General features: G+C 39.3%; 1 protein-coding gene across 1 annotated transcript; it reads left to right on the top strand.

The window, feature by feature from the left end:
- The first annotated feature begins 375 nt into the window (after nt 1-375).
- Nucleotides 376-23,812, top strand: LOC121634233 (mitogen-activated protein kinase-binding protein 1-like). The gene is made up of 33 exons (XM_041976749.1): nt 376-477; nt 1,202-1,293; nt 3,718-3,780; nt 3,880-3,937; nt 5,041-5,211; nt 6,588-6,725; nt 6,889-7,071; nt 7,507-7,667; nt 7,869-8,058; nt 8,622-8,765; nt 8,856-9,043; nt 9,124-9,215; nt 9,308-9,433; nt 9,849-9,919; nt 12,524-12,645; nt 12,731-12,806; nt 12,900-13,011; nt 13,108-13,171; nt 13,907-14,017; nt 14,145-14,308; nt 14,528-14,565; nt 15,597-15,794; nt 15,876-16,006; nt 16,113-16,252; nt 17,052-17,243; nt 17,527-17,593; nt 17,895-18,044; nt 19,007-19,167; nt 19,379-19,993; nt 20,082-20,169; nt 20,411-20,481; nt 20,902-20,987; nt 22,713-23,812. The coding sequence occupies exons 1-33, from the start codon at nt 376-378 to the stop codon at nt 22,950-22,952; spliced, it is 4,605 nt and encodes a 1,534-aa protein (XP_041832683.1). The 3' UTR covers nt 22,953-23,812.
- Nucleotides 23,813-23,841: the final 29 nt, after the last annotated feature.

The following is a 23,841-nucleotide window of genomic DNA, read 5'->3' as shown; positions in this document are numbered from 1 at the left end:
TGTAATCATGAGACCCGTGCACGTTCAGATTTAAGTACTGGTGACATGTTAGGCCCGCGTTAGTTTTCCTGGTTGGCGCGGAGACTGCAGCGGTGCAGCAGGAGACCGTGATAGATTTGAGGCGACAGGACGGCCACAGTAGAGAAGGATAGCACTAAACCCACTCAAGAGATTAGTGTCCACATGTCCCGGCAGCAGAAGAGCTGCCTGACTTTGTAAAAGCTGTGTAGTTAAGTTAGTCTCTGGAGGAGGTGGTGGTTGGAGGCAGGAGGATACCTTGGTCACCCAGTGCGCCACGCTCGGCTGCTTGGTGGTTTATCTGTCTCAGTGGACGGCCAGCGGTTCTCCTTTTGGTGCCTCGAGACTGAATACAAAATGCCAGGCGATGGATTCACCATTAAAAGCCGTATTAGGAATTTGCTGCGCTCACCATCAATCAAGAACAAGAAGAGCAGCAAAGAAAACCTCACCAGCAAGGTAGGTCTTCCTGTATTAGAAGAGTAATTATGTTAAGTGAGTAAAATAACTTATAAATAAATAAATAAAACCCGTTATCCCGAATGAATATAATTGATCATGTAGTCCAAATATTTTACTACTACATTTTCAAAGCATATAATAAATGGTAGAGGCAAAGTGATTACTAGTTCAGTTTTTCCCAACCTAAGAACCCCAAGTCTCTTTACTTCCACGATTTATATTTGCTTTATAAACACTTTCAAATAATTTCTAATCAGATTTAGAGACTCTTTTGGCTTATGAAGACATCTTTATAATGTTATTAGGTCTTTCATTGTTAGCTATAATGGTGCATGTGTGTTAGTAGGACACCACAGACTCAGCTGCATTCATGCTTTTTTAATTCAACCCCAGCAGCTGTTTTATAATTCCTCAGACAGACAGACTTGGAAAGCCAACTGTCACATACTCTGTTTAAGGCTAAACCTGATCTTGAGAATGTTTCAGGTAATAACCTTTATGATTTAAAGTTGAAAAAAAAAACCATTTAAGTTTCCTTCTTAGTTGAAACGTGAAGGAGGTGTTATGTTGCATGTTAACAATGAAAGACAGAACATGTGCTTCTGTGCCAGTGTGCACCTACAGAATAACTTGTGTTTAATTCGTCACCCCTGGTTTGTTTTTCTGTCTGTTGACCAACTCTTTTTCCCTTCTTACTGTGGTATGTGTTGTGTCCCTACAGGTGACACTGGAAAAGGTCCTGGGCATCACCGCTTCTGGAAACAGTGGACTGGCCTGCGATCCCCGATCTGGACTTGTGGCCTATCCTGCAGGGTAAGATGAATGAAACCATTTATGTATCATTATCGCATCATCTGCCCTTTGACTTTATCAGCACTTTACACACTCCGGGTTCCCTTATCATAGCTACCTCCTGCTGACAGTTTAGCGTGCAAATTTCTGTGTGTGAGTGTTATCTGTGCACTATCTCAGAGGAGCTGAGGAGGGGAGCTCTGTGGGCTTCCTCATCAGAGAAACTCCAAAGCTTTTTTTTTCAATCCCATCCTCAGGGAGGCTTTTTTAAAATTTTTTTTTGCTTCTTTTTGTGATGAGCTACAGAGCTTTGTGTAGTATTATTACTCTGTGCAAACAGTGACACTAGCTGTGCCAACTTACTGTGGAATAGATCGACAGAAATTGTGCTCAAGACCTGCAGCAGCACCACTGGGGTGCCGGCATAATTTAATAACAAGCACAGTGGGTCCGGCAAGGCTGTAACGCAATCCATGCACTTGAGCTGCTTTTGTGCTTTAAAATCTTCTAACAAAGCCGTATTAATACTAAGAGGGTCAATAGCTGAAAAGAAAGCATGAGACTGAGAGGTGTTTATAATATTCCTAGCTCAAGTGTGCACTGTATGTGCAGGCATTAGCCCTTCTCTGTACATGTGGTAGATATCTCGTTGTGTCTGTCATTTTTTAACAAGCTTTATACTTGCTTGGTTGTGCACTAAGTCTGTCTGGCAATTTGTCTAGCAAGGCACCTGCTGTCCCACTTTAAATCTTTACAAGCTTTGGAAGAAGGAATGTTGTTTTCTGGCACAGAGCTCAAGAACAAATAGTCCAGTAACAAGTGGACCATGGATCTGTGTACTTCACGTTGACAAGGTGCAAAAAAGAAGTTCTATTGACAGGAAACAGGATGATTTGAATGCGTAAAAGAACATTTACTGAAAAAGTGTTTGAAAAATTAAAGTAAAAAAATCACCAGACTCCTATGCAGTTTGTTTGCGTTTTAAATAGTTTTCAGGATGTTCATTTTAAACTAATAAAAAATGTAGTCAACCCTCATGAATCATCATGGACATTTTGGGCAAATCTTTCCTCTCGATCTGCCGATCATATTGGACATCAAAAAAAGGAAAAAGGAAATCTCTCTCTTCACAGATTTTGGTATTCAACTTTTAATTTGTGTAATAGATCAACAGAGCACTGTGAAAACCCAAAAGTTATTAAGGACACCGCTTAAAAAAAGCCACTATAAAAGCTTTTCACATTATTTTCTACTTTATTTTTCATGAATTAATCTTTTTAACAACTTAAGGCCTGCTCAAAACTACCAAAGACTAAAGAATCTTGAGGATTTTACTCCTTTAAATGCCAGTTTGATAACTTAATCTCACAGCTGTTTAATGGCTAAAATAGCTGATTTTAGTGGTGAACAGTAACAATGACCATTTTTTACAAAGTTTCTCAAAAATTCAAATCCTGACAGCACAGAAAGCACGATTTTATTTCCCAATCTATGAGACTGAGAAATGTGGTAAAAACTGGACTTAATTAGACATTTTTGTCCTTAAATGACTTCAGAGGACAGGAAATTTGAAATCTAATACTACACGAGAACTAATAATGCAATAGGGCAGCCTAAATATTGACTTTGATGTATAATTAGTTTTTGGTCATTAGTTTCTTAGCTTAAATTAGGCTAATCTATGATATTTACAAGACTGATTAAAAATACATTTAAGAAAAATATGTCCAGCTTTACAACATTTTTATGAAAAATACATTTTTTTGTTTTTTTTTTCATTTTGAATAAATAAATGAATGAAATTATTATATGTCCCCCGTCTTTCTAAACAAACCTACCATGCCTGTAGTGAATACTAACCAGTTTTAGCTTCATATTTAGCTCACAGAATTGAAATAGTTATGTAATGTTTTACAAAAACATTAAAATTTTTCTTAAAAATGTTGATTTCTTATATTTTTATGCCCCCTGAAATTTGGGTATTTTCTTTAAAAAGCACACAAATCATACACTTCTCATTGTGTTTAAACTTAGAAAATACAAAGCCTGTTTCAAAAGATTCAGGAAATTTTCTAAAATTCTAAAAATACTTCAACTTTTTTGACTGACCAACTTCTTGTATACACTGTGACAATGAATTCCGATTTTAAGGCGAATTCAGAAGTGAGCTGAGCTCAGTGCATCGGCTCTTAATATTAGTTAATTACATATGTAATCATCAATAATCAATACCAGTAATGCAGTATCCAGCTGACTGGCCCCAAACCCCTCTGTTCCATAAAAATGGAAAGCTTAAAGGATGATAAAGCAGTCAAAATCACAAAATGAAACATTTCCACTTACATTAAATTGTGAGTTCAGTACATTTTTTCAGAAGTAGTGCGTATAATGTTTCCAGACATGTTCCTATATTTGTTATTGAAATGTTTCCCTTTCTTTCTACAGATGTGTGGTGGTCTTGCTAAACCCCAAAAAGAACAGACAGTTTCACATTATGAACACATCAAGGTGAGATGTTTACATATCTATGTACAAAGCAATATAAAACTCTGAATTAGCCAGACTTTAAGTCATACTGAGGTACTAATCTCTGTCTCACTATAACAGAAAAACTATCACAGCCTTGTCCTTCTCCCCTGATGGAAAGTACTTGGTGACAGGAGAGGTGAGTATCTAAACGCCCATTCCTTCCATTCTTTGTACTTCTCCCAAGGATTTTTAGAAGGTTAATGTTTCAGTAGACTGCTGATTACAATGATAAATATTTACATGTTTACTGAGGCACTTAGCCATTAGATTAAATAGATTCTAAGGCTGCAGTTATGTGCAGGATGAGGAAGATTTAGCATGTTTTCCTTCTTGCAGGATGCTGATTATTTAAGAGACTTGTGCGGTCTCCTTATGCTCTCAGCTTGTTACACCCTCACCCTTTAAAGCATCCAGATTTTGTTGTGTCACGGCCTTAAATGCGGTGAAATGTCTTTACTCAGTTTTGTTGTAGTTACAACATGAACCTCGACACAACACTCTACCTTAATCCGACCCAGCAAATCAAAGCCGATTAAAGAAGCAGGCACGCAGTGGTTGCCATGACTGTGGAGAGCAAAGTTTAAAAGACCAAACACACCAGCTGAATGCCAAAGTTTGTGGCTTCCCTCCAGAGATGCTAGAAGTCATGAAACTGGTTACAGCATTATTGGGAAATCTACAGATATACATGGCGGTTTTCCAGTTGGATTGGCTACCAGGAGCATCAAAGTTTTCTGTGTACCTGCTGTGCTCTGTGATCAAAGCTAAGAACATCACAGCTCAGTTAGAGGATTTCATTTAAGCCTTTAAAGAGTTGAAGATATTTCTGAGTGAATTATCTTTCCACCCCCCTCACACACGCTCATTCATTAAATGCTGGCTGATTTGCATACAGGGACAGGCTGATAGCAAACATGCTATCTGTTTGGTCTCACATTAAATGAATCTTGATTTGTTCCGTTTATAACTCTTTAGTTGATAGACTTCTGCCTCAGTGAATGAGGCCTTTCAAAAGTCCACCTGCTATATTATAATAAGAAACTAAACTACTGATCCAGAGGAGGGAATGAGGATAAGTAACTGTTTTCAGTAGACTGGAAGGACAGGTGAACACTGTTCTGTTTGTTGCCAGTTCCAGTTGATTTCTATTCTGGACACAAAATAATGTGCACATCATCGTGCACACGGTGTCTTCTCAGGTCACATTTTAACCTTTTATCTCTTTTTCCTCATCATCAGAGCGGTCACCTGCCAGCAGTGAGGCTGTGGGATGTTGCAGAGCGAAGGCAGGTGGCGGAGCTGCAGAAGCACAAATATGGCATCTCCTGTGTGGCTTTTTCTCCCAATGGCAAATACATAGTCAGTGTGGGAAACCAGTATGACATGATGGTGAACGTCTGGGCGTGGAAGGTTTGTCTAAATACAAAGGTTTTTAGGAGGTCTACTTGCTGATATTCTTCCTTTGCCATGTAAACACCAGATACAGATGGCAATTGTGTTTGTTCAACCTGTTTTTTGGGCATTACACTTTTACAGAGAATAGACCAGAATTTCACTTTTTGATCTAAATTATCGAGCAAATTTAGAGCTTCATAATGTTTATAAAGAAATATGAACATAACAAGAAATAAAAAAATGTGTGTTTGTTGATGTTTTCTCTTCTTTAATAATACCTATTGGTGTTGAATTATACATCTTTGGAAACCTGATTAGATCACATTTACAACAAGGTATAACTGGTAAGGATCATATATCTGTGGAATGAGCAACGCCGCTAAACCCTGCAATATTCGCTTTTTGGTGCTCACTCTTATTTCGAGCTTTTTGGTGGATTAGAAGATTGCACTCGCCCACAGTGATAACATACATTTGCACTTTTTACACTATCAGGGACCTCAGAAGCGTGTGGAAGATCATTACACAGCCACAACAGCCTGGCACCTCTTCCTCATCTCTGCTGGTCACCAGCCTGGTGACATTTTACTATGGGATGGCATCCCAGTCCTGAACCAGGAGGTGGTGAAGGTCAACTAGCATGGTTGTTTTGGCCAAGTACAGCCTGTTTTCAACTGGGATGAGGTCTGAAGTCATGGCAGACTTAGTGATGATCCTTGCTCTGTGGGGCTGGAGGATGGAGTTAGGTCCTAGGTTGTAAAGATAATGACATCACCAATGGCATTGTCATATGTCTGTTTAACAGTCAGGTGTCAGTTATACATCTGTGACTGACACATACCTGGCAGCACTTGAATCTCAAAACAAGAGTGAATACCAGGAGGAGAAAAGTGCAAAGGACCCTAAAGTTATGCCTCTTTGTAAAGATGACTAATCAGTCTTTCCAATGATTTATAATGCAACACCAATTGATATTATCAAAGGTACGAAAAAGCCAACCAAATACAAAATTTCTTAATGTTTATGCTACGTCTGTACAAACAGATGTGTACTTGCTCTATAAGGCTTGTGTGGCAAGTGACTGCAAAATTTATAAATCTGTGTAAAGTTACAAGATTTTGAAGGTAACTGCGATTTTAAGGTAGGAAAATCTGGTCTGCTTGATTTAGAGCTAAAATGCTAAGCTAACTGATTAGTAAAAGAGATACAAATAACTAATAATAATTTACTATTATTCACATCTGGATTAGTGATCATTTCTATTTGGTTTGTTTTAACCTGAAAACATGCTATATAAATAAAGTGATTGATTGACTGATTGATTGATTGATTGATTGATTGATTGATTGATTGATTGATTGATTAGGCTGTCATTTGTTGTTCTCTTGCAGAAAGATTTAATCGTGGCTGCTAACAAAGTGTCCAGCAAAGTGACAGGTGTGTCTTTTTCCGAGGACAGCTCCTACTTTGTCACTGTTGGGAACCGGCATGTCAGGTTCTGGTATCTGGACCACTGCAAGGCCAGCAAGGTATGGAAAGATGCTGCAGATCTGGCTTTGATAAAGTTTGTGCTGCTCATATAAATCGCAAGTCTTCTCTTTGCTTCAATACTGCTGAGAACCATTAAAATAAAGGTCCTGTTGTAACTGCTTAAGATTTACTAGCTAACCCTCATCCGTCTGTGGTATGTAGGCCAGCGCTCCTGTTCCTCTGCTGGGCCGCTCCGGCCTGCTGGGAGAGCTGAGGAACAACTTCTTCTGCGATGTGGCTTGTGGGCGCGGCTCTAAATCTGACTGCACCTTCTGCATAACCTCCTCTGGGCTGTTGTGTGAGTTTAACAGCAAGAGGATGCTGGACAAGTGGGTGGATCTACGGGTGAGTGATAGGGATGTCTCCAGCATCAGTGAAAATGTGTTTCTACTCATCAGTCATAAAATGTTATGAGCGGACAGGTCTGATTCAAGCCTCTTCATGAATTATTTAGTTCTTATTGTGGTTCTGCCTTACAGCCAGTAATGATTTAGATTAGTATCCAACTGTGATGCTTAATCAAGAGGTGGAGATAAAGGTGTGCTGGCCCTGCTCCGGCTTTCTGCCAGAGGATCAAAGATGAATTAGCAAGGACAAGTACAGGATGTATCTGGAAGAATTCCAGTGAGGAGGCTTTAAAAGTCCTCTGTAACTTAAACTCCCCTAAACAAATCTGTAATATTCACAAAATTTAGTGTTTTTTTTAACCATCACAGTATTATGAATGTTTTATGAAGAGCTGCAATTTGGGTTGATATTCATGTCTGCCTCGCCCTGCAGACTGATGTGGCCCAGACTCTGTGTCTGTCTGAAGACATGATCTTCTGTGGCTGTGCTGATGGGATGGTGCGAGCTTTCAGTCCCGTTGACCTGCACTTTGTCTGCACGCTTCCACAGCCGCACCCCCTTGGCTCTGACGTCTCTGCCGTCACAGAGGCCAGGTAAGGAGGAGCTGAAGAGTAACGTGGCCTTTTTCTTGGCAGCGATCAACTGAAGGATCAGATCTACAGCTATTTACAGACCCACCTGTCTCAAGTGGCTTCAGTGCACAGACTAAATCCCTCCTAAAGTTTATTTTTCTTGAGTTTAAACATATTCCTGCCTTCACTGTTCCACCTTAACAAATCACTTCCCTCCCTCAGCCACTTATTTAACACCAAGCTGGACGCCCGTTACCCAGATGCAATCGCTCTGACTTTCGACCCTGTCAGCCGCTGGCTCAGCTGTGTGTACAATGACCACAGCCTGTATGTGTGGGATGCAAGAGATGTGCACAGGGTGGGGAAGGTGAACTCTGCCCTCTTCCACGCTGCCTGTGTTTGGGACCTGGAGGTAAGCACTCACAGCCGGAAGCAAAAGTGTAACACCTCTTTAAGAGCCAGAACACATGCACTTTAAATCACCCTGGCTCAGTAAGGACTCAACAACAAAGATTAAAAGAAAGATTTGTGCAACAACGAGGGAATTTATCCATCCCAGACTATTTTCAGAACTGGGCTTCTTTAGGCAAACCATTAACTACAGAAAATTAGCACTGGGAACAGACTGATGGATATTATTATTATAATTTGTGATAGGTCAGAATATGTACTAATTATATAATTGTACTTTTATGGATTAGAATTGGTTTAAAAGTTTTGATATGTGCAGCTTAAAATGAAAATTTTTAAGCTTTAGGAATGCAGCAAGGCTATTTTGTGCAATGTTTTTCTTACCAAGAACAGTTACACAAGTAGATGATCTGATTTCCAAAGGCCTGATTTCCAGAAGATATAACGTACTCAAGAGTCTGCTTGGTGCTAAGCTAACTGACTGCTGACTTGCTTTCATGTTGTAAATCCATACTTCTTTCCCAAATGGGATTAATTTTCCCTGAACTGATCATCCTTCCTCAGGTGTTTCCAGATGTTCCTGGAGAATTTGTTGCCGGCCTGTCATCAGGCACATTCCTGACGTGTTCAGCTGATAACACCATAAGATTGTGGTGCACAGATGACTGGACACAAATTCATGTTCATCCTCAGAATATCCTCAGCAATGTGAGTTTGAATTAAAGCACCCACTTTTTTTTTCTTCAAAGAAAACTGTTGACAAGTCAAGTACAAATTCTTTCTTTTGCTGCTTTGCAGGACCTCCTGAATATAATCTACATAGATGGGAACACCAACACCCTGCTGGATCCTGAATCTACAACTAATGTGAACACAGATAAATCAGGGGATACACAGACAGCAGAAATCAGGACAGGCATCAGGACCATCTGTGTCAGTCCAGACGGCAAACACCTGGCATCTGGAGATCGCAATGGGATGCTGAGGTAATGGAAGAGGCCTGAAACAGAGACAGATGACTGAATCGGGTGACCTCTATTTTAAAATGTGAGCTTGTGTTGCGCAGAGTTCATGACCTTAGCAGCAAGGAGGAGGTACTGAAAGTGGATGCCCATGATGCTGAGATCCTCTGTCTTGAATACAGCAAACCAGAAACAGGTTAGCGTGTGTGTTAGTGACTTTTTAAAGCGTGCTTTAAGAATATCTGTGTGTTAGCTGTACATTCACATGGTCTTCTTTATCACTGTAAGGTCTGAAGCTGCTGGCCACAGCCAGCAGGGACCGTCTGATCCACGTCCTGGATGCAGATAATGACTACAGTCTGGTGCAGACGCTCGACCAGCACTCTTCATCCATAACAGCCGTCCGCTTTGCCGGTGAGCCACTTGAGATACAGCAGACATCTGAAGGATAATCTTTTCTTAATCCTTACTATCATCTCCACGCAGTCCCATGCAAAGCCCCTCTTTTTATTTGCTCTCAGCACTGCTTTCTTAGATCATTAATAGTCATTTTAATTTCAGCATGTCGTAACCGAGCAAAAGCTTTTTATGTTGCACTTTGTTTACTCTCTTTAATCAGTTAAATAATTTAGTCTATTATTTGCAACGCCTCTATAGCCTACTATTTTTGGACTTTTGCATGGTTTTTAAATTATCATTAAACACAAGTGGTGGTGTTTTGATGAGACGTAGCCAGTTGACTGTTTGCCTCAGGCCTTATTTGTTGGAGTTCATCCGATTTGACTAAATAATCGATTTTTAAATTGTTGTTTTTGTTTTTCTTTTATAGCTAATGACAACAAGGTGAGGATGATCAGCTGTGGGGCAGACAAGAGCATCTACTTCCACACAGCACATAAGGTAACATCTGAAAAATGTTTAATACATGTGCCCTTTCAAATTAAATTCGTCGTAAATTCACACAAAGATACTGAACTGAATCTTAGGTCAGCTTCTAGTGAAATTATGTCCATGCTGTGTAAAAAGAGCCTTCTGGGGCCACTATAAACCAAACAAAAAACAAAACAAAAAAACATGATCTAACCTTATGGCATTCCTTGCCACTTTAAAAATCTTTATTGCTTCCTCCAAATTAGGACTCACTGTTCAGCTAAACAGTAAAACTACAATCTGTACAAGAAAGGGAAAATTTGACAAGGCGTCATGCTCCGTTCTTTCCTCTGAAATTGCTTCTGGTTACAGGGACTGATTTGTGCTCAGTTGGAGTTGCATAAGTTACAGCATTCCTCTCAAACTTAAGTCATAAATCAGGCTGCTGCTGGGATTCGGAGAGTTTCTTCGAGCACAATAAACAATGGCTTGTTAGCCTTGTTATTAAAGCTTCCCCACAGCAGCCTTCTCGAAGGTCTTTGTGATAGTTTCAAACTCAGACGAAGCATAAATGAGCATCTTCTGTACTGCTTTTAAAGGACCCTAAATGAACTGTAGCTGTCCAACCACATCTTCCAAATGATGATAATATTCAATGATAATGAGCTTTTGAATCTTACCCAAGCCTATGCATTCTGCTACACTTGAACTAACTTTAACAAAGGCAAAAACTTTTCTTTGTGCATTAATGCAACTGTCTGCAACTCTCAGATGTTTGATTGTATAGACTGATATTGCTCTTGTTAACCATATAAATAAATGCATTGCTATGGATATTTATGCATGTAATTGAACTGGGGCCTCATCTTTCAACCATGCTTACACACAAATATGTGCACAATAAGTGTGCAAGAACATTTCCACAAAATGTGTGGAATTTACCAACTTGTGCTCAGGAATGTGTGTAAATGTGAGTACAGCTATGAACATGCTTACACACAGACTAGATGTGGAAATGAAAATAGAAAGTATTGCTGGTGTTGCAGCATGCAACCTCAACATTCACATATAAAATGTAAGTAGAATTATTAGAATTAAGTAGAATCATGCAATGGTAATTCTCCATGTCAAACAACTGACCGAAGCAAATGCCAACAACAGTGGTTGATATACCACAACATAAAATGTCAACGTTTCAAGAACTTGTCATGTGTTAGGTGTCTTCTTGGTTTGATGTCAAAATGTGAACAGTACAATGAAGAGGAATGTTTAGGTACAAGTTGTCACTGACCCGGACCATTTAGTGGCCAATTCATAGTTTAGACACTTCTTTTGGTGTTTTTGTGGTTAATTACCTTGTTAGAGAACAGCACGTTATGAAATAAGGATATAAACATTAAAAGGTTGTACATATGCATTAAAAAGTTAAGAGAAGGTCAGATAAAGTTAATCTAATGCATTTTAGGTTCATTTTGACATCACACAAACGCTGAATATCTGTAAGTAGTGTATGTGTGCTCCAAATGCATGTTTTGAATTTTGTCTCTGTGTAAAACACATTGTTTTGTTTAATGCATGAAATGTGCTATATAATGTTGACTTGTCTGAGTGAACTAAACAGTGACTTTTGGTTGACTTTATTGCCATAATTCCAGGGAGAATGTTTTTTCCTTCTCTTTTTTACGTTTGGTTATAATCTGCATTCAACAGACATGGACAAAAGGGAGAACACTGTCTTTCTGTTTCTAAGGTTTTACTTTTCTAGACATTCTAGACATGTGGCTGCAAAATAATTCCCAAATCATCATCCCTCCACCACCCTGCTTGACAGTTAGTAATAGGTGTTTGTGCTGATATGCTTTGTTTGTCTTTTGTTTTTTTATATATGATGTTGTGGATTACGATCAAACATCTTTATTTGTTCTCATTTCTCTAAAGGATATTGTCCAGATGTCTTGCAGCTTGTTTAGATGCAACTTTGCAAACCTAATCTGTGCTGCCATGCTCTTTTCAGAGAGAAGAGGATTTCTCCTGACAGCTCAAACAAGCCAAATCTTTTGTGGTTGTACTGTCTTATTTATGAACTGCATGAAATGACTTTGTGATGAACTTGCAAGGACATCCAATACTGTAAAGATTAATGACAACTGACTGAATGTTTTCCACTGAATAAACTCACTCACAATGGGATCATTGATTTCAAATTGTTTTTAATTCCCAGATTGATATCCAGCAACAGTTTCTTCTCTAAGATAATTGCTGTTGTCTTTCCTCCTTGGCATTCTTTTAACACATAGCTGAATCATTTGAACAAACAAATTGCCAAGGCTTCTGCATTTAAAGAGGTGCTCAGACTGTTGATGATAAATGAATCAAGAAAATTTGATTGCACACCTGGCTGTTACCCTCTTTGCAGTTTGGCTTTGTTTTTGTTAAATTAGTAATGACCAAGTGTAAGTCATCATGTGTTGTTATTAATCTGAGGTTTTAGTTACCTCATTTTAATATCTATTCTGTTATTTCCTAAAGTGTAAAACTTTATTCTCAAATGACTGTAAGCTACTATAAGAGCAATCTGTATTTCAATTAGCACCTCTCCATATAACGCTGGCAGTGTCACTTTCTATTTTGCAGACTGACAGAGGAACAGAGTTCAGGCGTTCTCACCACATGGTGAGGAAAACCACACTTTATGACATGGGGGTAGACGCCACCTGCAAGTACGCAGCTGTCGGCTGTCAGGACCGCTGCATCAGGTGAGTGTGTAACCGTGTTTCTGTGTTTTACTAAAAGTTCCCCTGGTTTGCATTTTAAAACTTCCTGTTTATTTTCTCATTGCAGGATTTTCAATATCAACAGTGGCAAACAGAAAAAGCTCTACAAAGGATCATTGAGTGAAGATGGCAGTCTGCTCAGGGTAACATTTCCTGCAATCAACACTCCTGAGACCTTTTCCTATCTAAATATACACTTCAGCAACTAAAGAACACCACTGCATTTATTCCGACAGGTTCAGATCGATCCTTCGGGTCAATATGTGGCCACCAGCTGCTCCGATAAAAACATCAGCATCTTTGACTTCTACACCGGGGAGTGTGTCGCCACTATGTCTGGACATTCTGGTAAAAAACAGAAAAAAAATCACTTGCATAACAGAAGAAAAACACTTTCATACCAAGTCAATTCAATTTCAAGTCAATTTTTTTCTTTTTTTGCAGAAATTGTCACTGGGATGAAGTTTACCAACGACTGCAAACATTTGATCTCTGTATCGGGAGACAGGTGAGAGTCTGTTCTGTATTTAAAATGACATAAGCAAGGATCTTTTAAGTATTCAAAATCTGGACAGTCTTGACAAGTTGTCCCATGAACTCCACAATCATTTAATTTTATATGCTTCTTTTGTACTCATGCAGTTGACCAACAGCCTTATGCAATTAAAAAATGTTAGTAATAGCTGCTCCCAACCCACTGCAATACTCTAATTCAGGGGTGTCAAACTCCGGTTCTCAAGGGCCGCTATCCTGCAGGTTTTAGTTATTTTCTTGCTCCAGCACACCTGAATAAAATCAAATGGATCCAAATGGATCTTGTCAATATCTTCACAATAACCCATTAATTTCAGTCAGGTGTGTTAGATCAGGGAAACAATGAAAACCTGCAGGATACCGGCCCTCAAGGACCGGAGTTTGACACCCCTGCTCTAAATGATATCTTGCAGCTTTTGACCAGGAAGAAGCAAAGTTACTAGTTCCCTATTCCCTTCATCTTTAAGATTGTATGTGTGTGTGTGTGTGTGTGTATATATATATATATATATATATATATATATATATATACATATATATATATGTATATTTATAATATTTGACTGGAGAGTACTCTGTTGAAAGTGATCATCAGCTTCTTTTTAGAGGAAATAACTCTAGCAATGTGTTTTCAGAATGTCTTTTTATTTTCCGAAATGAAATTTTTTTGTTTTAATCTGTTGATTTCTTGTGTGCTTTTATATCCCAGCTGTATCTTTGTGTGGCGACTTTCTCCAGAACTAACGATCACCATGAAAGAGAGGCTGTACCAACTCCAGCAAAGCCCAAACACACCACCCTGTAAAGCCCCAAGAATCAGGTGACAACACACAATTGCATGTTTACAACATTCACCAAGAAACCCAGAGCTGATGGTAAAGAGCCCACTTACATGCTAATGGTCACAGAATACTCATCAGTTTTACTTTGTCACCGTTTCACTGTAGGAGGGAGGTGTATAGCGCTCCAGTTCTGAGTGGTCTGTCTTCTGAGAGTGACCATGAGCCCGAGGAGGAGGAGGAGGACCAAGTGGAGAACAATGATGCCAATGATCAAGATGACAACACAAGCATCACTTCCACTGACAGCAGCCATGGGGAGGAGGACACAGGTACCATCTGATCACTATCAACAAGAGAACATAAATAAAGTGGATGAAAGAAATGTAGAAGGTAGTAGAGGGATGCTTCATTCAATAAATATGAGCATCTGCTCTATGTGGAATATGGCCAAACCAAAAAAAAAAAAAAAACAAACAAAAAAAACACATAAAAAGTCCTTCCTGTTATTGTGGAAAAAAAACTTGTTATTATGTACTTTTGTCTCACAGGATGCTCAGATGAAGGACAGGACTGGGAGCTGAGGAAGGTAGGACTCTTAGAAGATTGAATAAAATAACAATAACAATATAATGTATTAGGGCTGTCAGGTGATTAAAAATCTTAACCAGATTAATCACAGCTTACAAATTAATTAGTTATGGTTAATCACCATTCACCATTATACCTGAAATTTGCCCATTTTTTCTGCAAGCCAATGCATACAAAGTGTTAACTGACCTTCCCCTGGTCCAAGGGTCAGTAAATGCAGCATGTCATGTACTTCTATACGTTGTTCTGCATCATCTCTACCATGTTCTAGCTCAGTAGTCCCTGAGGTTTGAACATTAAAGCTATTGTGATTAATGTCCACAGATTGTAAGGCTGTATGTTGTTAACTTAACTTTGGCTTTATCAAAGGACAGGACTCAACTAGAATACATTATTTATTGTGAGAATCTCACTTTGAAAGTCTAAAACTAAGCATGGTTTCAGCACAGGGTGGAGCAGGGGATCCATGGCATTTTAGTATTATGCATGAAGGGGGTCCTCGAAGAAAAAAGGTTGGGAACCACTGTTCTAGCTCATAATGCAGAATTCATACAGCATCATCTCACCAGCCATCTACACATTATCATATGGTGATATTATCTGCCATAAAATCACCAGATGTTGACAAATGAAGTTAAACAGCTGATATTGAAGAAGAAAAACTTACGATTTGGCTAAAAATACAAATGTCTCATTTGCCCTCCCCTTTTCCTGGCTAAAGCTTCTGCCTGGCCTGACCCACCCCTGCATAATATAATATAATACCAAAATCCCACTTGTGATTAATAAAGTAAATTTTATTATTTTATTATCATTACTATGAATATGTTTATTTTAAATATTAAATGCAAGGAATGTTTTCTTTGCATAAAATAAAATCATCCTGTTAATTTTGTTCTTGGCTTGCAGAAAAATGCCAAAAAATCTCATGTGCTAATTTTCTGCTGTGTGTTGGAAAAAGATGCTTCCGAGTGCTAGCTTCTAAAACAAGATGAATGTTTTTTTTTTATTATTATATTTCTTCTCCAGCATGGAGCTGTCAGCCTTGTTCCTGACCCAACAAAGCGTCCGCGGAGGCGTTGGTCTCATCGTATGGGCTCGCTGGAGCTAATGGTTAAATCCATGCTGGACCTAAGGCAGCTTGAGACCTTTGGTCATAAGAAAAACTCCAATTGCTCCTCTTTTGACAGAGAGAGGCAGAGTACGATCAGCCTTCACGAACCTGTGGTAAGACAAATTTGTCTGAGAGAGATTAGGAGGTTAAACTGGTGGAACCACATGTTTATAGTTGTTTTTTGCTTTCTGTAGCAGCATTTAGAGGAGCGATCCAGGAAACATCGACCCTTTCTGTCCTCACCCACTTCCAGGTGCAATAAGGGAGCAGATGGTGCTGTGCCCTTCCCTGAGGAACCTGAGGATGACACAAGTCCTCAGGATAGGTAACTCCATATCCAGTACATGCTGTTTCAAGTGATAATAGCACAGCTTTTGTATGCTATGTGACATATTCTTCATTTCCTCCACATGCTTGCTGTCAAACATCAGAGATTACATGGTGAAGGAGCCACGTTGCAACACACCCTTTAGGGGGGTCTTTGGTGAGAGCCAGGACAGCCGCAGCCCAGACAGTGCTTGCTCACTGGGCTATGACAGCAGGGAGTCCAGCCCAGATCGTGTCCTGGATGGTGAGGCCACAGCCTGATGGCATGTAGACAGTGGCAAAGCTAGGTTTATATACATGGAATAGCCAGAGGGTGGGCAAAACTTTATCAGGGGGATCCCAAGAAAGAAGATTTTGGTGTTCCTATCTCTTGTACACTGCTGTGATAACTGTGGACACATGAGAGAGAAATAAAACATCTTAAGATTATTTATCTGAATAACTAAATGGAAATATTTTTAAAAAATGACTAGTTAGGAAACTACTTGAAAATTTAATTTTAATTGGTATGGTGACTCCAGGCGTGTCTGGAAATACATTTCTGTCCTCCAGTGACCTGTACATCACCTGAGGTGCTACCTGGGGTGTCCAACCAGATTGCAGAGGTGGCCACATTGCCCTCACCACCCATCTGACTCTGCTCCTGCATGTAGATAGAAATATTTGATTGACATGTGCAAATGATCAATTTAAAAAGTAAGCTTTACAGATTGAGTTTAACAAGGAGGAGGAGGTGAAACCAATTTAAAAAAAAATCCAGTTACACAAGTTTTCTGTGTCAAGTGCAGGATTTTAAATAAAAATCTCTGATATTTCAATATCTCTTCAGCATACAGTAAAGCTGAGAACTCCAGGAAGAGTTTTCTTCATCCTTAGACCAGATCAGAACATGTCAGTTAATAAAACCAGTTAAGCCTCAACATTCAATCTGGTGGTTTGGCTGGTCAAGGATTATCATATATCTTTGTTTTATGCACCAAAATCAAACAGGGTTTTGAATTTCTTTATGAATCAGCTTCACTTGTTTCTGTTTCACTTTCCAGACTGCGCAGATGAGGAATCTCTGAGTCGGGACAGCTCTGATGAGGAGAATGAGGAAAGAGAAGAAAAGAGGAAAAAGGCAGCAGTGACGAGTATGGATGAGGCTCTGAGGACGGTGAACGCAGCTGCTGATCACAGTCAGGAGGACTTCCTCAAGCAGAACTTTGAGACGCTGGCAGATAGCTGCACCACAGGTAGGACTTTAGAAAACCCGTCTGAGACTTGGTAAAATATGCTTATCCTTGGTGAGAAGATTAAATTCACTTGGAAAGAGTCAGACTAGCAGGGAAGACTTTCCATCTGTTGGTGTTCTGGCCTGGAGGCTTTACTTCCCAAAATATCTCTCTATTTCTTTAAATCACCCCACATTTAAGACACAGAAACCACAGACATTATTGATTCAATTCTTGGTTTCACTTCCACTTTCTGACTCTGTCTCCATTTTCCTCTTTATTTCTTTCTGCCATCCGTCTGCAGTGGAGCAGAATAGAGTCCCCAGGCTCAGTATGTCTTCACGCTTCCTGGCCAGAGGAAATAATAACAGGTACTGCTGACCACTTCAGACCATCATGAGCTCACAGCTGTATATATACGTACCACCTTACTGCGTCTTTGGGAAGGCTAAGCAGTTTGTTTCTCTCGCGCACTCAGGTGTGTTTTACCCTGACTCTAGATCAAGCAGCTCCGCACAAAAGACCAACATCTCTAAAGATTTAGAGCTCAATAATTAATGCAATATTTCTTGCTAAGTACTAGCTGGATAAGGCTTTATATTTATATAGATCCCAAAATGCACAGCTAAAACCTTTGGGAACTTTATATAACTTTGATTTATCTCTGTGCAGAGCGGCGTCACCGTTTACCAAAATGACTGGAAATGAACAAACTGGCCACTCTGTTAACCCACCAGTCTCAAAAGTGCGGCCCCTGATGGAAGATGGGGAGGTCCGAAAGTCAGAGGACAAGATCCCTGAGTCCCCTGGCAGAACAGAAGGGTAAGAGGAAAACAGATTGATGGCTGAACGGGGTTTATTTTAAGAAAAGTTCAGCAAAAGTTAAAAAAAAATGTAAATAAGTAATTATAAAACATTAATATGCAAAAATGGATATAAAGCAGGTCACGACATATCGGAGAAAAAAGGTTTTCTGTCATTTGTTTACAACAGGCCCATTTGTGAAAAAAAAATTTTCACAAATGAGCCTGTCAAATGTCAAATTCAGACTGATAATGCTCATGTAAAAACATGATTTTATTATCACATATAGTGTAAAGAAGACCTGAGTGAACAGAAAAGTAATTTTACTCAAAGTTTATTTTAACAGTTAATGGGATGTAATGTTAAAGAGCCCATTTCATGTTCATTCATTGGATGATAAAATCTTCTTTAACAAAGGAGAAAAAGCAGATTTTTCTTATATTTTCCATTTCCATGTCCAAGGCCGAATCCAACACTGAGTGGTCAGCTGATTTTAGGCTAATTATTCTCAGTTTGAGCTGTCTTAAACAGACCACAAAGCAGACTGTTTGCAAAGTGTGACAAAGTTATATCATGAAGTAAAGAGGAAAAGTCTGGGCTTGAAGCATTTCAGACTATTCAGGTGTTTTCTGTCCCCTTTAGTGTAGACTTGGACTTTATTACATTGCAGGCTCTTTGCATATTAATATTTGCATAATATTAATTGGTTGTGTCCTCTGATCTTAAAATAATTTCTTCAGGGTAGTAAATCTAAAATACCAAAAGGTCTCAGAAGTGCTTTTGTACAATTCTTATGTTCACTGTGGTTGCTACCTCTAGAATTATTCTGAGCCTGTTAAGGAAAAAAAGGATTGTGTTGATGGTGGAGACGGCACTACTGTACTCTGTTTAGTTATTGTTTTGTTTAAAATTGAAAAGTTAAATTTAATTCACAGCAAATTAATAGATTATTTTAACAATACTTCTTTTAATCTTAGCAGGACTCCAGAGACAGGCTCTCCTCCCAAACTTAGACCCCTAAAGAAGAAGACATCAGGATCCCACCTTTGGAGGATGTCCAACCCTCCACCTAAAGCTTCACCTATGTTGGACATAACTTGTTTGCAGAAGTCACACTCTGCACAGAACTTAGTCACAGACTGTACGTTTTATAATCTTTTTTTTTTTTCTCCTTCTGTGTAATATTTGGCTTTAACTTTGTATTGAACTATATTAACCCCATTTGGTGATACTGAGCTGCAAAAATATTTAAGCGTAATTGCTTCATAGAAAATGTGACATACAGAATATAAAATACTGCTATGACCATAGAAGAAGTTTTTTTGATCCTTTGCTCATCATTTCTCTTCCAGCTCCTCATTCCCCTATTTCTTCTGGTGCCCAGAGAGAGCTATGCAAGAGACCTCAGCAGCTTTCTCTGGCTCATGACACACCTAAACCTTCCTTTCACTTTTCTTCACCTTCCTCTGGGTCCCCACAGTCCCCTCAGTTGCCTCTGCCATGGGACAGCCCCAAACTAAAGCCTCAGCACTCTTACATGAACCCCACTGCCAGCTCCATGGCCAAAAGCAGTCGATCATCCTCTCTGGGAGACGATCTCCAATCGGGATCTCCACCATGCTCCCCAAGCTTTCGCAAATGCAGGAGGTCATCCGAGGAACTGGAGGTGGAGCCACCTCTTCTCTCCTCATCCCCTGTCACCACTTTCCAATCCTCTGTCTCATCCCTCTTATCGAGCTCTCCATCAAACAACCCCTCTGCAGTCCCTTCTCACCTTACACCTACAGTTTACTCAGCTCGTGCCCTGCCGTCTCGCATCCCTCTTCCAAAGCAGCCTCTCAGTCCTCGACGTAGCCTGTGTCTGGAGGTGAAACCAAGCCAGAGTTGGTGTGGAGTTGCAGCCAGGGCTTCCTCTCCTACAGCAGACCCTGATCATGATGTTTCTCCTTCTCTTGGAAAAATGCAAAGTTAGAAGGCCTGCTGCACACTCTGAATATCTTGTTTTCCCCTAAATTGCAAACAAGATGTGTTTTCATGCTTTTATCTTGTTTGCAGCACGATGCAGGCAGCTGTCTCTAAGTTTAGATCCAGCGTTGCCAAGTTCCCTTCCTGTGAGGCAGACAAAGGGCTCTTTTTTAGAAAGGTACAGCATTACATTGCTTGTGAACATTTAACAAGACTTTTAACAGACACAAGCAGCTATAAACATGTCTTTTCAGGAGCAGAATGGAGTCAGCCACTCATTATTTACATGATTTATTCAGCACATTAGAGGGTTGCAGTGTTAAGAGTTCATAGTTTCTGTTCCAATCTGTCAAAAATCATTATACATCAGGATTAGTGGAACCCCTTATCTGACATACATTTTTGACATTTATTCCCAGTGCCAGGGAGGGAGGACATTCGACTAAAGAGCGCCCTCTGGTGCCTGAAGAGGTGTTCAGCCCACATGCAGGTTTGGCCTCAGAGCTCCTCAGTTCCTCTGCCTTTATCCTCCATCATTGTGCCTGTTTTGTACTCCTCATCCTGTAGTTCCGCTTTCAGTCTTACACTTGATATTAACTTCACTCAAAAACACTGATCTCAAGCCCACAACCATGAGATTTAGGAGTTTTTAGCTCTACTCACATTTTTGCACAGTTGAATTTTGCTGGAGGACTTGAGCTGTGACACATATTTACTTCTTCCTGGTTTTCTGCAGCAACCTCCTCATCCCATTTTTTCTATCACTTTTGCTTCTTTCCTTTAGTGCTTTTCGATCTTTCCGCACCATTTGGTGTGCGCCTACTTAGTTTGATTCCAGTGTGTTTTGTATGTGATTTGCCACTTGCTGTGCTGCTGTTGAAAGTTATTTTCTCTCTGTTTCTTGCTTCAGATCATACGGTCACCGTGGAAACTTGCAGACAGACTGTTACTGATCTTCACAGCAGTCTCAGGAAAACCATTGTTCTGTACACCAAGGTCAGTGACTGGGTTTGTGTTGTTAGTGGAAAGAGCAGAGACTAAAAGGGAAGTAGTCACATTAGCCTCTACTTGATGAGGCCTCCTGTCCTAAATGACATTCCCAAAATAAATGATGCGTCTTCACAACTACAAGGGCTGTATGTATGATCTTGGACTCAAAAGAAAACTGTGGCATGCAAGTGTCAGAATTAAGAAATGTGTTTCAGTTTCAGAGTAAATTCACCCAGAACAAATGAGAAGATTTACAGTTTAATTGCCTCCTAGAGGAAAACTGTGCACAATAGAAGCTAAATAAGTGATCCTGAGCAGTTTTACAGATGTTTTAATAGAGGTGTTGTGCAGGTAAATATCTCTACCAAAAGTTGTTGATAATTAACGCCTCTATCAATCGTTAGAGTTGGGAGAATTGAGAGATAGCTCCCAAATTTACCTTAGAAACACCATGAGGATTTATAAAGGACTAAACCCTAAGATAGTATATCATAGGAAGAGAGAAAACTTCACTGTTAAACCACCTTCATCGTCATAGAAACTATGAGGACCTTCATGATTAATTTCAAACAAAGGCATAGTTATCGGAGAACACATTAGCAGTTTTTTTTTTAAAAAAAGGTGGAATAAAATTTTCACCACAACACAGGAAAAGTAAGACATGATTTATGACTTATTAATTATTTTGTTTGCTACTCTTTGGCTGTTAGCTCACTGAGTTTTTGTCCCACTGTGATGACAGACATCTTTGTAATCAGCAAATGCTCTGCTTTCGTACGACACATTTTTGTTTGTGTGTTTTGCTTCAAGTGGAGAAATCAGCAGAAGCTCTAAAGTGGACAGTGCTATTCATATTGTTTTTTTACATTCCCATATTATTGCTTGCAGTTTGAACTGTGTTTTGTTTAAAAGCTGATGCTTGGTGGAGCCTTTTAGCTGTAGGACTCCCGTTCAGCATGTTCCTACTAAAGCAGCCTCAAATGTGTTTAGGATCACCATCCTTTTTTTTTTTTTTTTTTACTTCTAAGCATTTTTGTATTTTTTTTGTGTTTTAATTATTATTGGCATTAAATTTAATCCGATCTTCTGTCTTCTCTATCCCACTGGCTGCAACACTAGCCCAAAGAATGATAAATCTGAATCCATGCTTAATGGTTGACAAAACAGATGTTCTAGCATGATATTAATAACTACATCAATCTACTGAGATTGTTTTCAGAAAGTATCTTAAACCTTTAGATGCTGGTTTTCAAACTTCTAATGTTAAAACTTTGTTTAGGATGCAAGGAAGGTTCTACTTGGACTTTTCTATAATCCGCTGTAGTCTGACGAATGGGTCAGAAGCTGTTTAAGGATATAATTTTTAGAGTGCTAAGTAGCTGCTCAGAGGAGCCTTTTGTTGTAAAATTTTGGTCATAGTATAAAAAAAAGCTCAAAGTTTTGGAAGGTCCAAAATTCAGCATGAAGGCCCTTTCCTTTTTTCTTCTATAAAATAAAAGGAAAAAAATAACATTGCAAAGGTTAACATGAATGTTCAATTTTTAATTTTTGAAGATCAGTTAATCTCCCTCTTATGTAACTATTCACAGAAGTTTTGACTAGGAGAGTCTGAACCCTTTGTGTGTTTCTGTAGTTCATTTTGTCCTAAATGTCAATTCAAATTGCAATGATAAGGCAAAAACAATCATGTGCCTGGATGACTGGCTTACTGTCTGTGCTCATTACCAACAGCTACTGCAAGACGACCAACATCCCAGTGGAGATCAGCAGGAGATGAGGAACATCCTGTCTGAGGCCCTGTTTACAGTCAAGTCCGAATTGGACTCTCTGCCACACCCCATCTCACAGTGTGAAGGACCCCGAGGGGACCAAGGGGTGAAAGGTGAGGGAGACAAAGCCCTGGCACTGCTGGAGCAGTATGCCGAACTGCTGCTAAAGTCTGTGGAGAGGAGACTAGATACCAAGAACTGAAGAGATGGACTGGTGCTTGTAAGGCACATACGCTAACGAGACCCTGATACATGTAGAGGCAATGGCACTGTGAGCTGTACACTTGTTATTTGCACAAACATCTTATCTCTTTATATCTGGAGAAGATGAAAGAATGCATGTGGAGTATTATGCACTGAAAAAAGTTAGCTTTTTATAGGAAAGATGCCTTATGTTCTTGTTGCCACAGCTCTTTTTTGTCTGTGCTCCACTTTTTTTTTTAATCAAGCTTCATTAGTGTAGTGAATGTAAAAGGGGAGACACCAGAGGCATTGAAATGGTATGAAGGACAAAGGCAAATCAAGCATCCAACAATATACTGCATGAAATAAACAAGTGTCTTGATCAATTTTCTGCTGTGAAAGCTGTTCCAGACAAAATATTATTTTTAATCAAATAGATACAGCCAGTTTTCTTCAGTGTGCCCAGATTTCATGAATGTTACGGTTATTATTTTAGGATTTTTGTGTTTAATACTAATATTTTTGCCAGTTTATGTTTTGCAATAAGGCCTGTTGATACATCTAAAAATATTGGGTTCATCCTCTGGTGAATATGATGTTTAATAATTAAGATGTCTTATTTACAGTGTGGAAATCTGTAAAACAAGACGCACTATCTGAACCGTCTGCTGTGTTTTTGGCTATGATGGTTGAAAAGGAGTTTAAGTAGGAGGCTGGAGGATGTGAAGTTCAGGTGTGAGGACAGAAATGGTTATATTTATCCATAAGTATTCTAGATATATAGTCTACCTCCATCCGTCATGTTATTCATATGCTTGTGCTGATAGTATCTCCCTTGCTGCAAAAATAACTATAACTTTTTAATTATCACAGCTTAATATTTTACTATTAATAATAAGGTTAATGTT

This window comes from Melanotaenia boesemani, chromosome 22 (genome assembly GCF_017639745.1).
Source record: "Melanotaenia boesemani isolate fMelBoe1 chromosome 22, fMelBoe1.pri, whole genome shotgun sequence".
NCBI classification, from domain to species: Eukaryota; Metazoa; Chordata; class Actinopteri; order Atheriniformes; family Melanotaeniidae; genus Melanotaenia; species Melanotaenia boesemani.
This window is presented reverse-complemented; position numbering and strand designations above follow the sequence as displayed.

Bases quoted from the DNA above. Each gene is read 5' to 3' on its own strand.
- LOC121634233 (XM_041976749.1), top strand. From the start codon at position 376: ATGCCAGGCGATGGATTCACCATTAAAAGCCGTATTAGGAATTTGCTG. The intron at 12,646-12,730 runs GTGAGTGTGTAA...TTCTCATTGCAG, and splicing joins TGTCAGGACCGCTGCATCAG to GATTTTCAATATCAACAGTG. The intron at 19,994-20,081 runs GTTAGAAGGCCT...TCTTGTTTGCAG, and splicing joins TTCTCTTGGAAAAATGCAAA to CACGATGCAGGCAGCTGTCT.